The 19,845-nt window shown below is 42.3% G+C and overlaps 1 protein-coding gene across 2 annotated transcripts; it reads left to right on the top strand.

Annotated features, from left to right (window-relative positions):
• Positions 1-4,530: 4,530 nt before the first annotated feature.
• Positions 4,531-16,503, top strand: LOC118212691 (interleukin-6 receptor subunit beta-like). 2 transcript variants are annotated; one of them, XM_035390867.1, is made up of 16 exons: positions 4,531-4,721; positions 7,290-7,370; positions 7,565-7,882; positions 8,303-8,441; positions 9,066-9,229; positions 9,308-9,459; positions 10,012-10,171; positions 11,019-11,101; positions 11,301-11,505; positions 11,598-11,771; positions 12,321-12,422; positions 12,841-12,984; positions 13,419-13,559; positions 14,019-14,115; positions 14,655-14,736; positions 15,181-16,503. In XM_035390867.1, exons 2-16 carry the CDS (start codon positions 7,310-7,312, stop codon positions 15,835-15,837), a joined length of 2,679 nt encoding a protein of 892 aa, XP_035246758.1. In that variant the 5' UTR covers positions 4,531-4,721; positions 7,290-7,309; the 3' UTR covers positions 15,838-16,503. The 2 variants fall into 2 exon arrangements, with proteins under 2 accessions (XP_035246758.1, XP_035246759.1); XM_035390868.1 differs by lacking the exon at positions 4,531-4,721 and adding an exon at positions 4,874-4,956.
• Positions 16,504-19,845: the final 3,342 nt, after the last annotated feature.

Genomic DNA, 19,845 nt, shown 5'->3' with positions numbered 1-19,845 from the left:
TATTTCTCTGCTCATTTGGAGAATGAGGGCCTTAGTATTTTCATAAAATGAGCTCCATAATGTTTGGGACAAAGACATTTTTTCTTGCCTTTGCTCTGTTTTCCACAATTTTAGACAATTCACAGTCGGTTAAATTCCACATTATCAGCTTTTATTAAAGGGTATTTGTCATACATTTTGGTTTCACCGAGTAGAAATTACAGCTCTTTTCATACATTGCCCCCTCATTTCAGGGCACCATGTTTGGGACGAATGGCTTCACATGTGTTTCTGATTAGCTAGGTGTGTTCACTTGCTTCCTTAGTGCAGGTATAAGACAGCTTTCAGTGTCTAGTCTTGATTCAAGGCTTTTGATTGACTTCAGAATCTGTTATTGGTGTTTGTCAACATGAGTCCCAGAATTCTCTGAAATTCACCCATGAAAGTCAAGGAAATAAAATTTAAAAAAAGGTCAGAGACATAGGCTGAACCTAAGGCTTACCAAAATCAACTTTGGAACATCATTAAGAAGAGAGAAAGCACTTGGGAGCTCAGTAATCGCAAAGGGTCTGGTAGGCCAAAGAACTCTGTAGTTGATGACTGAAGAATTCTCATCATAATGAAGAAAAAAACCCAAACATCTGTCCAATAGATCAGAAACACTTGTCAGGATGCAGGTGTGGATGTGTCAGTGACTACTGACCGCAGAAGACTTCACAAACAGAACTACAGAGGCTACACTGCAAGATGCAAACCACTAGATAACCACAAAAACAGGATGGTCAGGTTACAGTTTTCTAAGAAGCACCTAAATCAGCCTGCCGAGTTCTGGAAAAGGGTCTTGCGTACAGATGAGACCGGGATTTAATAGTATCAGAGTAATGGCAAGAGCAAAGTGTGGAGGCCAAAAAATTGCCCACGATGCAAATCACCCCCTTCCCCTTCATCTGTAAAACATGGTGGTGGGGGTCTAATGGTTTGGGCATGTATGACTGCCACTGGTACTGGCTGACTTGGTTTCACTGATGATGTAACTGCTGATAGAAGCAGCTGAATGAATTCTGATGTGTACAGAAGCATCTTATTTGCTCGAGTTCAAGCAAATGCCTCCAAACTCATTGGATGGTGCTTCAACCTACAGCAAGACAATGATCCCCAACATACTACTAAAGCAATAAAGGAGTTTTTCAAAGCCAACAACTGGAAAATTCTTGACTGGCCAAGTCATTCACCTGCTCTAAATCAAATTGAACATGCATTTCATACGCTGAAGAGAAAACTTAAGGCAATATCCCTCTAAGCAAGTAGCCCCAAACCAAAGTGTTCAAAAATGCTCTTAAATATAAGCTGAGAATCTGCACTTTAACCACATGTGAATTGTTTGATTACAAATCTAAAATTGTGACGTACAGAGCCAAAAAAGAAAAGTGTGTGTGTGTATATATATATGTATATACAGTGAGCACCATAATTCATTGGACAGTGACACAGTTTTTTGTTATTATGGTTCTGTACTCTAGCACTTTGAGTTTGAAAGGAGACACTGACAATGAGGTTGACTGTCAGCTTTAATTTGAGGGTATTTTCATACATATCGGATGAACCGTTTAGAAATTATAGAACCTTTTGTACATAGCCTCCCCCATTTTTGGGCATCAAAAAATATTGGACAGTTTAACATAATGTAGAATAAAGTAATCATTTTCAATATTTGGTCGCATATCCTTTGCATGCAATGACTGCTTGAAGTCTGCGATGTATAGACATCACCAGACGCTGGGTATTTTCCCTGGTGATGCTCTGTCAGGCCTGTACTGCAGCCATCTTCAGTTCCTGCTTGTTTCAGGGACTTTTTGCCTTCAGTCTCCTCTTCATCATGTAAAATGCATGTTCAATTGGATTCAGATCTGGTGATTGACTCAGCCAGTCAAGGATTTTCCACTTTTTGGCCGTCAAAAACCCTTTCGTTGCTCTAGCAGTATGTTTCAGGTCATTATCTTGCTGCATGATGAAGTGCCGTCCAATGAGTTTGGAGGCATTTGGTTTTATCTGAGCAGATAAAATATTTCTGTAGACTTCAGAATTCATTGTTCTTCTTCTGTCTGCAGTCACATCATCGATGAAGACAAGTGAGCCCGTTCCACTGGCAGCCATACAGGCCCAAGCCATAACACTCCCAGCACAGGTGGTATGCTTTGGATCATGGGCATTTCCTTTTTTTTCTCCACACTTTCCTCTTTCCATCACTCTGGTACATGTTAATCTTTGTCTCATCTGTCCGCAAGACTTTGTTCCAGAACTCTTGGAGCTCTTTTAGGTGCTTTTTAGCAAACTGTAATCTCTCCTTTCTGTTCTTCAGGCTTATCAGTGGTTTGCATCTTGTAGTGTACCCTCTGTAATCCTGCTGGTGTAGTCTTCTACGTATGGTAGACTTTGACACATCTACACCTGCATCCTGGAGAGTGTTTTTGATCTGTTGGGCTGTTGTCAGGTGGGTTTTCTTCACCATAGAGAGTATTCTCTGGTCATCCACTACAGTGGTCTTCCTCGGTCTACCGGGTCTTTTGACATAATTGAGTTCACCGGTTGTTTTTTTCTTGTTAATGATGAACCAAAATGTTGACTTGGGCATGCCCAGGGTTTTTTCAATGTTCCTGATTGATTGATTTTCATTTCCGAGCCTTATGACGGCCAGCTTAATTTGCATTGACACTGCTGTCTTCCTCATGTTGTCACACCCCAACAACAATCTCCAAAGGCAATTGCAAAGTCTAGAATCAAGACTAGACATCAACAGCTCTCTTCTGCATTCACTAATGACACAAATGAATACACCTGCCTAACGAAACACATCTGTGAAGCCAATTCAACAAATACTTGTAGTACCTTAAAATGGGGGGACCATGTACAAAAGGTGCTGTCATTTTTAAACAGTTCATCTGATATGGATGAAAATACCCTGGAATTAAAGCTGACAGTTTGCACTTCTACCTCATTGTCAGTGTATCCTTTCAAACTCAAAGTGCTAGAGTACAGAACCAAAACAACAAAAAATGTGTCACTGTCCAATGAATTATGGTGCTCACTATATATATATATATATATATATATATATATATATATATATATGTATAAATTACTTTTTTGTTCCAAACATTAAGGAGCTCACTGTATATTTAAGTTTTATGTGATGTATCCCATCTGAGGCATTGGTCAAGTTATGTCAAGTACAGGCCACAAGTCTGAAACAGTACATTCAGTGTAACAACATTCACAATATGTTTAATTAAAATTAATGCAAACCATCTAATTGAAATCATGAGGTCTTATTAAAACTCGAATGAACAAATCATGAATGTCTGAATGAAACTGGTAATTGGCAGTCACAAATTTAAATTGTTCAGACAACTTCATTCCTTTCTCAGAATGAACCGAACTGCACACAAGGTTAGGTCACGTACGACACAAAAAACCACCATGGAATGCTAATAATAAGGGCATATGTTTTTTTTAAAGAAACAATGTCGATATAGGCTACATGGCGTCTCCTCATTCGTTTTCAACTATTGCAACCAAACTGCCTAAGTGATTTGATATTTTATTTCTCAATTGAGGTTATATTCCACGTGCTACGCACACGTACAACATGTGTAGAAAATCAGTAGGATTAGAAATCATGGAAATTAAAAGATTTGTAGTGGAAATGTCCACAGGTTATCTCTTTCTTATTGAATCTACTAACATCCATAGGCTAATAAATGGATAGGTGCCTATTGCAATATAAGTGAAATGTTCATACAAAACATGAAAAAGCATCACGCCTAGTGGCTTTCAGGTTTACTGTCCAGCGTTGATCAAGGTGAAGCAGTGGGATTTCCCAGAAGCACTATTCCAGTTAAATGATTCATGTTCAAATTTCCCTTGGAGTCGAGTGTGTATACAAAAGGAGGATGGACTTCCTCCAATTCGCTCGCGCATTTCAATGCGTCGCTACTAGGAGGCTATTTTCCCGGGAGTTATCGTTGTACATATACATATATATATAGACATATATATGGTTGGGACGGGAAACGCGCGGCATTGTGCTATTGACAGCATGGTTGGTTTCTTCGCCGACAACTGACAACTAACTGCGGATCTGATCATTTGACGTTCACATAAAGACATTAACCTAAAATATTTAACTGTAGGCTACTCGTAGTAATCCGGATACAGCTATGAATGTGCATTTAATTATTTATTGTTAACTACATATTTCATTTTGAAAACGCAACACAAGTTTCAATTCATTGGGTTATACGTTAAATTTACTTATGAAGATAACATTTCAGGCGATCATAATATCCCATTCCGCACATACGCGCAAATTCTGTGTTTAGCCTATCGGTTCCCAGCACATTACGCAACAAGCACACTGAAAGGAATATTTCACGCTAATGGGAGGAGATTAACGGGAATTCTGGTCGAAAAAATGACGCGCATGTTTATGCAGAATGGCAGTCGTATCAACGAATCATGAGCTCGTCGTGTGTTACACTGCCCTGAACGGACTATTGTCGTCATCGGCTGTGCGATGAAAAATAGCAAATTTTTAGTCAGATAGGGTGTCGAGACTGAGATATTGACGTCGAGGCACAATATTAATAGGTGTAATGTTTTATGGTTGAGAAATGCTCGTTTAAACATGGTTATTTAAAACACTCATAAGAAGATATAACCACAGCGTTCCAATGACTTAAAGGGTGAGTCTTAAGCGCGTATTCCTTTCTAACCTTTTAGATTGCTAGCTACAACACTAGCTAGCACGCTAATAGCTAACGTTAGCTGTGTGCGTTTGTGGGCAGGGGAAAGGGGCTGTGACGGATAATGCGTGCTAACGTGCTCTGTAGGCAACCAAAGGTAGCGCGAGCTGAGATATATGCAAGTTCAGTGGATATAATTGCCAGTTAGCCAATGATTGCATAAATTTAGAATTAGGTAAGTGTGTGGCTAATATAAGATTTAGCTATCTTAATTTTGATTAGCGATGTCTGTTTGATTACAGTTGGCTAATATGGATTGGGTGATTTTGTTTAGGCTACATTTTACTAGTCTAGTTAGCTAGCTAGCTGTTAGCTAATCTGAGTTGTTAGGCTAACGTTACACATTTTAAGAAGTTGCTAGCTTACAAACGTTAGTTGCCACGAACATTTATCAGATAATAGCCTGGCTAACTTAGCTAGCATGTTTTGTATAACGTTATATGAGTTTGCTAACGTTAGCTAATGTTGTAATGATAAATGTCGACACATAGTTTGCGAGATGGCTTGCAGGCGACCCCACTTAGCTACATAATAATCAAAGTGGTTTAGCTATCGATCAGTGTTGCATTGATCAGCGAGCTAAAATAATGTTAGTTTACTAACATTATCTAACTGTTTATTTGTTGCAGAAAGTGTCAACAGAGACTCAAGCTAAATAAACGGTTTAGAGTTTTATCACGCCGCTTAATGTTAGTGCTATCTAAAGAATGAAGAGCATTCGCGGAGTATAATTGAGCGTACTACTAGGTCGGATACTAACGTTGTCATAAACTTTTTCCCGACCGTGAGAACTGCCTTGTTTACATTTTGGACAGTTGTGGCTAGTGGGTAAATCTATCGCTGTTTCTGTCGCAGCACTTTCGACACAAACAGTAGTAAGTAGCTAAGTAAGTACATTTTATTTATAAAGCACATTTAAAACAACTGGCGTTAACCAAAGTGCTGCACTCAAATAAAACGCAAATTTTAAAAAAGCGCTATACTAAAATTTCTTCTTACCGTGGAGAGTGCCTGACCCTCAACCGTAGTAATGTGTTAACACGGCGGCACAATTATATCGACAAATCCCACCTTTGGAAAAAAGGCTATGTGCTATAACTGCATTTAGATCAAACCTACTAGACTATGCATCACAAAAAGAACGTAACGTATTGACACAATAGGCTAAGCATTACGACTTTATTATGATGGAAGAACGTGTGTATTGGTGTGCATTATTCCTGCATGCATTTAATTTAAAACCAGTGGTGCCGCCCAGCCAACATGCATTCTAAAAATAGATTCTTCCCCATGTAAGCAATCAATTTGGAATCTAGCACGTTAAGCAATCACTTTGTCTGTGAAATAATTGAAAATCACCATCCTTCTTACCAAATTCTCAAAAGCTTGTTTGCACAGTGCAACCTCTCACATTTTCTGGCATTATGACCTACATGGGAAAAATCTATTCTTTGGTATTGGGAAAATATTTGATTGAAATGAATTTCTTCAAGAAGAACCGAACCTCCCTGGACCGCTCAAATATGTCAACAACGTATTGTGGTAAAACGAGAAGTTCAGTTTAAAAATAGAAACGACTTCAGCTATTGTTAAGCAAAATTTGTAATTGTGGTAAAATTGCTTTGCTTAGTTAACCTTGCAGCAACACTTCCTTTACATCTGTCGTGTTTAGGGAAGTGGTGTACAACTCGCCATTACTATATGGAACATTTTCTAGCCTTGAAGATAATCAGCCTACAGTAGTTAGCCTACTGATGAAATTTAAAAAAAATACATCGGTAAATCGAGTTGATCAAAATGTGCTGGAATAGTTCATATAAAAAATAAACTAATTCAGGAGAACAAAATGCACTTTCAAACCTACTGTGAAACTTGTAACCCACTGTCCTTATCCACTATTCCACTTTGAAACTGTTCCAGCAATTTGGAATAAAGGTTCAAACATTAGCTTCCTGAATATAATTGTTTCCTTGAACTTGAATAATACTGTATTACACAACTGAATTGGCACAGACTTTGGCTGTTTTGCTGAGTATGCCAAACCCCACCACCACCACCTGTAAACGGGGGAATGAGGGGAAGTTTTAAATCATTGTTCTGACATCTTATTGTAGACACATTGTTCAGAGAATACGGATATGGTCCTGACAGTTTTGATCTCTTTACTACCTTTTACATTTTGTCCCCGGACTCCCCATTACTGCTGTGGCCAGTGGCTATGGAGAGAATAAAAACATTTTCAAGAAAATGTTGTTTCAATTATTGGCTTTTGGAGGAAAAAAAACACACTTTACCAGAATTGATGGGTTCCAGGGGTCTGCCTGGAACTCAGGAGGGTGGGGTTATAGAAACGTATTCCTGTAATTATTGTGTATTTACATGCGGCTTTGCCTGCATGATTTAATGTTAGCAAAGCCAGAGTGTATTTTCATCCACTCTGTCTATTCCGTTTTCCTTTTGGCGGCTCAGCTAGTGTTCAAGACTTGTCATGCATGCATCTCCCCTCAGACAGTGACAGTGCCAGCAAGATGGACGTTTCCCATATAGCACTGCTGCTCCTGATCCTGGTGTGCATGGTCTCTCACTCCGGTGAGTATGTTTTAAATGTCTGAAAGGGAAATATAGAGTGCTCATGCTAGCGGTATTTACCAAAAGCGTAGAATAGCGCCTTTAGTGGGAACGCAAACAAAATGGGCTGTTCTTGAAAAAATAACCAAATATTTAACATTGCATCCATTAAGAAAAAGTTAAAAGCAGCAGATTTCTGTTCTTTACTTCTGCAGCTCTTATTAACTTCTGCTGTGGGAAAACGTACCCCGAGTCCCCAGTGTTGGAACTGGGCCAGTCGTTCACCGCCACCTGCGTCTTGTCTGAGGACGGGATGAGAGAGACAGGAGCCACCGCCAAGGACATATTCTGGGTGTTTAGGAACACGCGGGTGCCCGAGGAGCTCTACACCAGAATCAATGACTCCGCCGTCAGCGTGACCGTCAACGTCACCAGGGAGCTGGAGAACCCTCTGAAGTGCAGCGTCTTAGCCCGCTTTCCCTCACACACGCGCGAAGTTAGGAATGTGCACGGCTTGTTTTTCGCTGTAGGGTGTAAGTATCACTGTCAAAGTTACCCCTCCCCAATGAAGTGCTGATGTGTGGTGTGCTCCGTGATGCTTTGTATAAGTTGTGGAACGTGCATAGAAATTCTACATGTTCACTCGATTGGTTAGTTATGAAATTAGTAATGTAAAGAAAATAATAATTGCCAGGATTATAATCATCTTGAAAAGCATTCATAACTATATGCATGTCAGGCATATATTATGAATGTTCTTATATCCATATTATTTTTGATATTATGGTTTTGTTGCTGTAAAAGCAATGGATTCTGTCGGGCAGTGACTACTGACATTATTTAGTGTGTATCAGGCAGTAGTCCTCTTGTTCTTTGATGGTAATTAAATTATTAAACTGTTCAGTATGTTTCATATTATTCTTAAAATGTGCTGCACTATGAATTTTTTTCAGATCCCCCTGAAAAGCCAGACAATTTGTCATGCGTCGTGCTTCAGTCTGGCAAGGGTCTTTCCTGCACCATGACCTGCTTTTGGAATCCTGGGGAGAGAGACCCCATTCTCAACACCACATACACACTGCTTGTCAATACGTAGGTTTTCCTTTAAAAATGCAAATGCTTCCAAAAACTTTACACCAATGTGAACTTTTACCTCTACTGGTATTGTACAGTACATGGGCTGGAGTGTAGCAGAATGGCTGGGGAACTGGGGAACTTTTCTTAAAAGTTTACAGGCTTGATTCACCGCTGATGTCCTGTCATTGTAGCCTTGAGGCATGTGTAGCAAACAAAAGGTATTGTCTAGACTTTTCTCCTTGCACTTTACAACAAGGATACTCAAATTTGCCTGTGAATGCCAGATTCTCATGCTTCTCCTTGTAATCAGGGACTGGTGGGGCTTCAGGTGAGTGAATGGTCTGCCCAGTCTGTGACATCAATCAGTCAGTTAACCAATCAGGTAGAAAGATAGACCAACAGTACTGTTGGCCTTGAGGGTATTTGAACACCATGTATAAGGTGATCAAAAGACTGTCTCTGCCTTTATTCCTTAATGTTCACAGATGTCCAATGATTACATTTGAACAGATACAGATTAATATTCTTAACATGTTTCTTTAATATGAAAAAATAAATAATGTTTATTTGAATTGCACCTGAAGATATCTATTATCCTTTTCTGATTCCGATGATGTCATTCGTTTTTTCCCCCCTCAGTACTGTGAATGGAGAGAAATACAGAGCTGCAGCCAGGAGAGACAGGGGGTCTGTAGTCTTCGGTGTCTACCCTATGTTCACGGTGCTGAATATAAGCGTGGAGGTGGAGAACCCACTGGGGAAGGTCCGATCGGATGTGCTGATCCTGGATTCGGAAGACATCGGTACGCTGCGGTCGGCCCGGCTTTGGTTTTAGCATTATCTGTACCCACGCCGCTAATCACGCCTGTCCCGTCCTGCAGTGAAAACCGACCCCCCGAAGGTGAAAGTGGTCTCTGAGGTGGGGTTTCCCACATCTCTGATTGTGCGTTGGGAACACCCCATTGACGAGGTCTACATCACCCTCAAGTACAACATCCGCTACTGCCCAGCTGGGGCCCACATGTGGTCGCAGGTAGATATGCAGGAAATACACACTCGTGTTTCTCTTCCACAAATAATCGGATAGGTATTACTGCATACGTGCACACATACCGAAAGCAAAAGGCATATGTTAGCTTTTAACGAGAAACAAGTGGACTTTGAATACATGCACCTGCCTCGCAATTACTCAGCAAGTTTTCAGTATACATTACATTCAGCCTAAACTTTGTTAAACTTGTTCCAGCACATAGTAGGATTTTCCAGGGCAGTCTACAATACCATCAGCCAGCAGCAATTGACAGGTTGCTATTCATAAAATTGAGTGTGGCCTCCTTGGGTTATTGCAGATGCTATATCATGTGTACGTATGATCATTGCCCATCTCGCTGAAAATGTGTCCCATGTCATAAGTTACATTTTGTGATCGTTTTACCCAAAATATTTAGGAAAAATCTGCAAAAAGCTACAGTTCTGGGATGGCCCTGAATAATATGTGATTGTTTATATATAAATATAAAGGGTATTCCTATGAAACATGAAAATATTCTTGATTGTCATTAAATGCATTGATTTTCTGTCCTAGGTCCCTCCTAGTGATTTGGTAGGCGGCATAAAGTCTTTTAGACTGCAGTACCTGGAGCCCTACACAGACTACGTGGTGCAGGTGCGGTGCATGCAGGAGGAAGGCCACGGCTACTGGAGCGAGTGGAGCCGGAATGTCAGCACGCGCATGCCGGAATCCGGTACGTCCCCGCCAGCGCAGAGCGCGGCTCGCACGGCTCGGGCAGAGTGCCCGGCGCCTCGCTTCCCGACCGCGCGCTCCCAGCCGATCGCCGCTGCGCGACTGCGCTTGCTCTTAGCGTCGCCGTGCCTTTAGCGAGCGTTGAGACCCAGAGACTGTAAAATATATGGACAAAGCTACTGTGACGTCACCCGTTGACCCTCCGTGGGTCTCTAAAACACGTTTTGAAGCTCAGTGGCGGGCGCGGCCATGTTGTCGATTTGGAGCCAAAACCATAGAGTTGAACGGTTCTGTGATTTTTACAACCCAGAGACTGTAAAATATATGGACAAAGCTACTGTGACGTCACCCGTTGACCCTCCGTAGGTCTCTAAAACACGTTTTGAAGCTCAGTGGCGGGCGCGGCCATGTTGTCGATTTGGAGCCAAAACCATAGAGTTGAGCGGTTCTGTGATTTTTACAATGTGATTGACAGTCCGGTGCGGAAAAGCCCATCAGCCTGAACGAACGATTGCAGAACGAACTCGAGGCTAGCTGACTGTCTGCCGTTATGTTTTAAAAAGGGCAAGGCCACTTCGACCGTTGAGTTTGACGTGGGTGCGTCAGGGTCAGAAAAGCACGTCGTAAACGTACTTATGCCATTCACCCAATAAAAAGTCGCGAGAGCAAGGAGCATTGAACTGTACGTTTGTCATCCCAAAACCGTTTGCACCATAAAATGTGCACTTATCATGTCTGCTTCCTATTTCTTAAGAGAAACGTTTGCCGTTAGACGCTATAAATAGCTGCGGCCTGTGTGCGTTACTATGACTATGCGCTTATTCTCTTATCATTCTTATGTTACTCAGAACCCTCCAGTCCACCTGACTTATGGAGAATCATCACCTGGTCAGAAGGCAGCCCCGAGAGGCGTGTGAGGCTGATCTGGAAGGTGAGTATGGACATTCCCTATTTTAAGGGCTGGCAGCTGCCGTGTGGTACATAATGTTTATTTCAGTCATACTGATCTCATTTCCAGGTGACTAAAGAATAATTTAATATTTTGTACATTTTTTCTTTGGCACACAAAGGATAGTCATTAGTTTACTTTCCTTTAAACATGCCCTGGACATTCTGGTGTGTGCCCACAGCGCCCTGTTCATTCCAATGGCAGAATACTGGGGTATAACCTCACCATACGAACAGGAAACAGATCTGAACACGTGGCACTCAGTTCCAGCGCTGCAGAGTATGTGCTTGAGAAAGTGAAGCATGCCATTCTCGTGGAGCTGACGGCGTATAATTCGGAAGGATCATCCCCACGTGCCCAACTCAGAGTCCCTCGAGCAAATCAAGGTAGGCTGCCTTGATCGTTGACTTTCTGTGTTGCTTGGTGTTTGCCAGTGGTCCACGTGTGTTAATGTGCAATGCGGTGGGTGTTGTTCCAGAGCCTTCCTCGGTGAAGACGGTGACGAGGCAGCCCCTGGACGAGGGCCTCTGGGTGGGGTGGGAGTACGCGCCCCCTAGCCCCGCAGAGTTTGTGCTGGACTGGGTTTCAGTCAGCAACGGGACCGTTGACTGGAAGAGAGTGCCAGGGTCCAGCAATTACACCGTACTCACAGGTGAGAATTCTAGCTTTACCCAGACTGCATTGCGCCAGAACACCTCAACCTCTACAGACAGGCTCGAGCTTGAGACCTTAGGTGGCTATAACTTCATGCAGTACAGAATATTATGACTTTTTCCTCAACTGAATCATTTTTTACAGTTCTATATTTTTTGTTTATGAATTATACTCACACATTGTTCTTTTGTTATACAAATTTTACTGCAGGTATGTGCAGTCAGGATAATAATAATAAAATTCAGCAAAAATAAAACAGTTCATTTGTTTATGATTGTTCAGTAACCTTTAATAGCCATAGTGTTTGTGTTTTTTGGTCATATAAATACTGGTCACATGCAGTAATACATGTGCTTTGGGGCAGCTTTTGTCCTTAAAGGTGGAGAGGCCGTTTCTGTCGTTACACACACCGTCTGTGCGCTGAGCTGTGACCGTGAACGCAGCCACGCCTTGTGGGGTGTGCCAGCCCGCCACACCCACCGTGCTGTTGGGTTTTTTTTTTTTGCACGCTGGTCTGCCGTTCCTGATCTCTGCTCTCTTCGTGCAGGCGCCTTGCAGCCGCTTGAGCGTTACAACATATCCGTGTCCCCAGTGTGGCAGGGGACGCCAGGGAGGACCGTGTCCACGCAGGCCTACCTCAGACAAGGACGTACGTTTCAGCCGAACGGGTGTGCGTGTGGGAGGGGTCTGCTTCCTGTGCAGCCTTGTGTAAATGCAAAAGTAGCTAGGTGCACTTACTCCAGGGCTTCTCAAACTTTTCTGATCCAAGCACATCCATCCAGGCTCAGAGGCATCCAGGGAACCCCCATCATGAGTTAAAAGGTTACATCTAAAAAAAAAAATTTTTTTTTTTAAATTTTGAAATGTTTTCCTAGATCTGTATAGTCAGTAAATCAAGTCTGGCCAGTGCCCCCCTGACAGTACCTTCAAGTACCCCCAGGGGTGCATGGACCCCCTGTTATAAAAACCCAGGACTTGCTGCATGTACCAGAACCCGGCGTGCATGGCGTGTGTGGCATGCACAGCAAGCGGTGCTTAAAGTAACGGTGTCTGCTCTCTTTCTGAAGGTCCGTCGGAGGGGCCCTCCGTGAAGCTGAAGCAGAGCGGGAAGACCGAAGTGCAGCTGGTGTGGGAGGAGCCTCCTCTGGTCAGTCTGAACGGCTTCATCACCAACTACACCGTATTCTGCAGGACTGAAGATGTGGTAAAATGTAAGCATATCTTTGGCTTTTTAAGGTTGTTTTCATAATTTTGATAATCACATGTCTGGAATAAATGTATTGTAAATGACATGCAGCATGAACAACTCCCCAACGGTGAATGGAAATCCCCCATTCGATTAATATTTTGTGGCACTGTTTGTAATTGGTGCTTTATGTGGTTTTTGTTCTTAAATTGGTGGTTAGAAGTGCTCAAAATTGCAAAAACTATTTTGAAGAGCACATGAAGACAAACATTTTGGAAGAATAGACTTAATTTATGCCAGTAAGTTGTAAGTAGCCAATGTAGCTGGAGAACAGAATGTACTCTTGAAAAAATGGTTTTAAAGCTGCATAAATAAATCCCACAAGCTGTAAATCTCATCAGGGTTTTGGTTGTCATGACACAGAAACATGAAATGTCTCCCTTTTATTTTATTTTTCAGCTGTAGTTCTTCCTCCTTCTGACCGGTCATACACACTGAAAGGACTGTCCGGCAGCACTAAGTATGTGGTGCATGTGATGGTATCCACGGTGGCTGGGTCCAAGAGTGGCTTAGAGTTCACCTTCAGGACTCTCAAGTACGGTGAGCGTTCATTCTCCTGTCCTAACGTGCCCAGCTCTCAGTGCTGCTGGTTTGTAAGGCTGTGGAACTGTGAGGCTGGACATGTGACACGTCTAAATTCTGTGTATCCATGAGCTTGCTGTGTCTGGGCCAAGAGATGTGAAAAGGTGGTCCTTTTAGAAAAGGTAGTCCTTTTAGAGTTTTTAATTTGCATATATGGTGTCATAAGCTCAAAAAATCAACAAAGTAAGCTCTAAATACCTAAACATTTCCCAAAATTAGTGCTTCATATTTGTAAAAAAAAATAAAATAAAATAAAATGATCATTGATGGAGGTACAGCCATTTAGTTACAATGTCTGTATCTGCTAAAATGTTTGTCTAGTTCTGCAAAAACAGGGCACACAATGTTCTGCAGAAACACAATGCTTCAGGCTTCACTGCCTTTAAATAAATGTGTCTTTTGTCATTTTATATTTAGCATCGGGGGAAATTGAACTGATTGTGGTGCTCGTGTGCTTGGGTTTCCTGTTCTTCACTGTGCTGACAGTGCTGCTCGGCATTAACAAGAAGGAAATGTGAGTGCAATTAAAGCTTATCACTTCTTTAACAATGCAAATGTGAGCATAAGCATTAGGATTGTTTTTTGTAATTATAAGGATTGTTCCTGAACATTGATTAAATAGCATCTTAAGTTTCATTTGCAGTTATCCCCATTGATTACCACATCTTCTTGCAATAAAAACTGACAACAGTTTCTCAATTATACCTCAGTCACTGAACATAACAAGGTGTCAGTCACTTTTGCTTCTGCTTGAATTATAATTTGGGAGGTGCTGCTTCTTCAGCTCAGCTTAGCAGTATTGACTGGAGGTGACTTGCTGATTGGAAGGGAACCGCAGTACCTCTCCATAGCATTTTGAGCCGTTTCGGGTTTTTACCAGAAGCTGTATATTGCACCACCAATAGGCTGCTTCCACAAGGTGCGCTAACCTTCTGGAAAAGCCCGGAGCAGTCAAACTGCGACGCAGTGGGCGTGCAGATGCTCAGCGGGTCACAGAAGAGTATATCAGAGGGTAGTTAACGCCTGACACGAGACTGTGCCCTTCACATCCAGGATCAAGAAACACATCTGGCCCCAGGTTCCAGACCCCTCCAACAGCACCATCGCCAACTGGTCCCCCGACTATCCATCCAGGGTGAGTGGCCTGCCGCCCCTCAGTGCAAAATGGCGGGAAGGAAGAGAGGCCGCCAGCTGATAACGAAACCGATGGCTTTTTCCAGACTTCTGCTTTCCTGCAGGGTCCTCAGTGTGACCACGCGTGTCATCAAGATCGCCTTTATTGGATTTCTGACCCAGGACATTTTGAATAAGCTCAGATTGAATAATTCCCCCCCTACCCCCGCTGCCAATTAAAACCTCTGTTTAAAAATCATTTCAGTGTTTTCATTGGAATTTGAGCGCGCGAAAGCAAAGACATGGGCTCTTAATGTTTACCAGCCCGAAGTTTAATGATTAAATACGCATTGACTTAAATAGAGTGATGAATGGCTCACATTACACGCACAAACAAAATCAGAAGGAAAAGAACATGATCATTCACTCCCTCCCTCTCCCTCTCCTGCGTTCTGTTTTCCCGTAGCCTGAAACTCCCAAGGAGGGCAGCCTGACGGACGTGAGCGTGGTGGAGGTGGACGTGTTTGAGAAGAAGTCCCTGGGCGAGGAGGACAAGACGTCCCTGCCCCTGAAGAAGGACAAGTACCTGTCGGAGGAGCACAGCAGCGGCATCGGGGGCTCCTCCTGCATGTCCTCCCCCCGGCAGAGCGTGTCGGACAGCGACGAGGGCGACTCGGGCCAGACCACCGCCAGCACCGTGCAGTACTCCTCGGTGGTGGCCAGCGGCTACAAGGGCCAGACCCCCGGCCAGCCGCCCCCGCCCGTCTTCGCCCGCTCCGAGTCCACCCAGCCCCTCCTGGGCAGCGAGGAGCACCAGGACGAGCCCTGCCAGGCCCACAGCTATCCCAGAAACCCCTACTTCAAGAGGCCCCGCGCGGCGGACGAGGGCGCCACCCCGCCCCTGAACCTGCGCCAGATCGAGATCCCGGAGCACGGCTCCGGCTCTCTGGGCTTCTGCTCCGCGGAGGAGGGGTCTCAGCAGAGCACGCCCACCGCAGAGGCGGGCCACGCTGAGGGACCCGCAGGCTCCGCCCCCTCCTACATGCCGCAGCGGACCGGGTACAGGCCGCAGCGAGGAGGCCCTCAAGCCGTGACCGCTGAGCAACTCTCTCGAGATTATTAGACTTCTTTGTCAATAATCCCACAGTGCCTATGTTTTGGGGGTGTACCCCATTCACATGCCCCTGAATTTGCAAATAATTCTGTGTCATTTCAGGAACAACGGTTAGCCCTCACCCTTTTGACAAAATACTGACAAATATAAAAACGGGTAGTTAAAGAATATCTACAAACAGTCCCCAAATGCACTTCTAATCTGTATAATCCGTAGATCAAGGTAACCTGTTGTTCAGAAATATTATTACGTAGTATATATGTAATGTTTACGAACTGTATTAACAGATGTCGTGTGTATGTAATGTCCCGATATGTTTCAGCCTTAATGAAATGTGTGAACATGCGTGCGTGCATGGCCACTATGATGATAAATGTTTTTATGTAATAGTTACACTTATAATAACTTGTGTGTACACCTGAGTGTAACCGAAACTATAGTTCTTTAAGAGATAAGTCAGAGTAGTATTTCATTTGACAATGCCTATGTACAGTATTGTTTGGCTTGAATGAGCAGAGCTACGCTCATCATGTTGTTGTACTGAAGTGAACCCCATCTGGGCTCACTGGTTGTGGTCCTGTCAGTGTGCTTGAGGGGACGGGGGTCAGTAACAGTGCTTATAATCTGTAATTAATGTCCAGTAACTCATTTCATAATGGAATGTGAATGAGCTTGCAGCTTTTCTTTTTGTTTGGACAAAAGAGTTTTTTTTGTTTGTTTTTTTTTTTTGTCATCGCTGGGTTGTTGCTTTTGTCTGTTACACACCCACCCCGGGTGTACGAGTGAAAGTGAGCTGAAGTGCGGTTGAGATTCACTCTTCCTCCTCTGGCTGTGCTCAAGTGGCTGACCCCTGTTTGCCGGCCAGCTGTGGGACCTCCAGGCTTTCTGCGAAGATGACGCGACGCTGCATATTAAATGTTTTAGTTGCTAAAAGGAACGATGTCAGTTACCGATATGCTAAAGTGACTTTTCTCAGTCCATCTGTAAGCTCTCCTGAAAACAACCTAAGAATTTTATCTTCCGGTAAACACTAATGTTTTGGATTAAACGCAAGCTGTTGCATGTCGCCAATAAATAGTCTGCACTGCATGCCTTATGTTACATGTATAAATATATGTGAATTATACATTGTAAATACATGCATTTTTACAAGCGTCTTTAACTGTGCACAAATTTCCACATCCACATAAATAAAATGCAAGGCTGATGCACACCAGCTCGACTCTGGATCAGTAGGCAACTGCAGTTTAAAGGGATGAAGTGTCATGCATCTGAAAATGTGTGTGTACGATCTTCTGTTGCAGAACTTAACCTACACAGCTAAATGATGGAATATGCATGACCCTTTGAGCCCTTCCGTGTACACAAAACATGGCATCTTTGCGTGTGTTTGCTAACTTGTCTTTCTGGTACTTTTTGTTGAAACTGTGTTTAGTTAGTGTTGGCAAGCTGGACAGCTAAGCTGTTTGTACAGTGGATGCATTATAAGACGCAAATTTAAATGAGGATATTTGCATTCACATTCACATTCACATTCACATTTCGCTGACATTCTTAGCCAGAGCAACTTTCATAAGCGCATAGAGCTTGAGTACACATTACATTTATTTAGCAGACGCTTTTATCCAAAGCGACGTACAAAAAGTGCATATTATGGTCATTGGACAACTACAAAACAAAGGTTCAATAAGGTACAATACTAATTTCGTACAGCTACTTATAGCCAAGAACACAGTTCAGTTCACGCAGTGAACATTATTCTGACCTAACTTATGCCAAGCCAAACTACGGAGAAGAACAAGCTACAATATTGGGGCAAATACAAATTACAAAAAGTGCTGGAAGGTTTACTCATTCATTGGTGAAATTCAGGTGGTCCTTTGCATTGAACTCACAAATGAACACATACATACTGTGCTCTATGCCAGTGGTTCTCAATGCTGTTTTTTGTTACACCCAATCTTTTGCTCAAGGTTGTTGAACATGTGAAGTTCTAAAAAAAAAAAATCCTAAATACCTTTCAATACAGGTTTTGCTTATTTTTTCTTTGAATTCTTCATTATCTACAATTGGTTCATTTTAGTGTGTCCACAATATCTCCAGTTAGGAGCCTATCGATTCCCCTTCGTCTGATTTGATCAGTTGAAGATTTTGAACCACCCTTTATGTAATAATCATTTGTGATATAGCATAAGCAGCACAATGTAAATATGGGATTTCTGTTCTTCATGATTCACATCTCTGGATAAGATGAAGAAAGTTATTGAGAGATTATTTACATTTGTTGACTTTTTGGTAAAGGTAACCTACCTATGTTATTTCCTGTTTTGAACAGGATTCTGAAGGGATTGAAAAACAAACGGGAGAAGGGGTATAGCATTAAAAGGTAACAACTGGGTGGTCAAAAAAGATGTTGGCGCCATCTTCTGGTGGAATGGAATAAATGCTGATCTCACAAACTGCCATGAACAAATTATTTGGAGAATCACCATGGTTGCTTTCCTTAGCAGGGTTAAGACTGTGCTTGGCCTCAGTGTCATCAACGTTTGCTATTGTCAATTTGAATTTTCTGTAACAGAGGTTACAAAGTGTTCTACTACAGGTCTATGTGGGTAAGTTGTGACTGTGTTCATGTTAAATTAAATCCAGGGTTTGTGCTTGTTGATTGGTGGTAATGGCACAGAGGTATGATTTCCAGCTTAATATATGGTTTAAGCTTAATACATGGCAGATAACACTAGCTGCTTAGCGGACACAACAATGTCTGGTCTCACACATGCATCTGAGTGGCTTCCAAATCAAAACAATAGGGCAGCCCCACAGGGTTAAATAGCGTCATGCTTAGAACAAAAAGGTAAAGCAATTCTGTTTTAAAGATACATTTCAACATCAACTCTAATTAAAATATGTACTATTTGTGTTATTTTAAATGCAAATGATAGTGTTCTTTGTTAATATTCAATAAACAATGTTTTTCATGACTTAGGTCTAAGTTAGTGTCTGGGTACTCAGGGAGATCCCCCATGACTCATTTGGGTATGGCACACCCACAACACTTTCACTTCTGATGGCAGCTTAATGTATTCATTTTGATGAATTTGCATCAAATTAAAACTTGAATTCCAACAAACGGAATTCAGGCAAATGAGTAATATCATTTATGTCTCAGTTTATTTTAAAATTTCTCTTAGTGGCCACTGAAACATGAAGTCACAGTCATAATGGAAAGCAAGAAAATGTACAAGGTTATAAGGAGAGCAAAACAGTGAAGAGCATATCCTATTCTTTGAATAACCATGGTTTCCTAACAGTGATTTATGACTTCCCCTTGTTCCTCTTGTTAAGGGCAATGTGTTTTTCCACACTTAACCAGTTATCCAAAGTATTGTTTTCTTCAATTTGTTTGAGCAAATATTTTATTTGCTGGGTGGGCAGTCCATGTACTGAAGGTTGCTCCAATTACACTTTTTTCATAGTTTTGCCTTACAAACCAAACAGTCGTGCCAGGTTCTGCTTATTCTTGGCATAATTCCACTGCAATTGTATGACCTATGTGCTCACTTGACCCCTTTTATCCAGAGCAAATTAAACAGGTTATGTCCAACAGCTGGATATTTCTGCTGAAACAATTCAGTAAAAGCCAACTGATAAAAATGCTTCACGCTGAGGACATTCAGGGCTTTAAAAAAATGCAGCTAGTCTCGTGAAGGGGGGTTCATGACACAAGCAAGCTCTGGCATTTATGGAAGTGGATGCAAATCTGAATTTCATTTCTGCTTTCCTCCCATGCACAGAAAAGGCTCCAGATTGCTTCTTGAGAGGAAATTGCACAATGTAACCACAAAGCTGAGTGGTAAGATGTGCTGTGCTGAAGTAAACGCATGGCTTTTCCTGGCTCCTGAGAAGCATTTTGTTGTCTTGTGTGCATTAAGAATAAATGTAGGGGAATATTCTGTTACACCGTCCCTCTCTCACACACAGGTGGGGTTCACTTCATTACTGATCACAGATGCAGAA

Source organism: Anguilla anguilla, chromosome 14, assembly GCF_013347855.1.
Source record: "Anguilla anguilla isolate fAngAng1 chromosome 14, fAngAng1.pri, whole genome shotgun sequence".
Taxonomy (NCBI): Eukaryota; Metazoa; Chordata; class Actinopteri; order Anguilliformes; family Anguillidae; genus Anguilla; species Anguilla anguilla.
Note: the sequence above shows the minus strand (reverse complement) of the source record. Positions and strands in the feature narration are given on the sequence as shown.

Coding starts and splice junctions, on each gene's coding strand:
- LOC118212691 (XM_035390867.1), top strand. CDS start 7,310: ATGGACGTTTCCCATATAGCACTGCTGCTCCTGATCCTGGTGTGCATG. Junction 11,506..11,597: donor AGTCCCTCGAGCAAATCAAG/GTAGGCTGCCTT, acceptor GTGTTGTTCCAG/AGCCTTCCTCGGTGAAGACG. Junction 12,985..13,418: donor GACTGAAGATGTGGTAAAAT/GTAAGCATATCT, acceptor TTTATTTTTCAG/CTGTAGTTCTTCCTCCTTCT.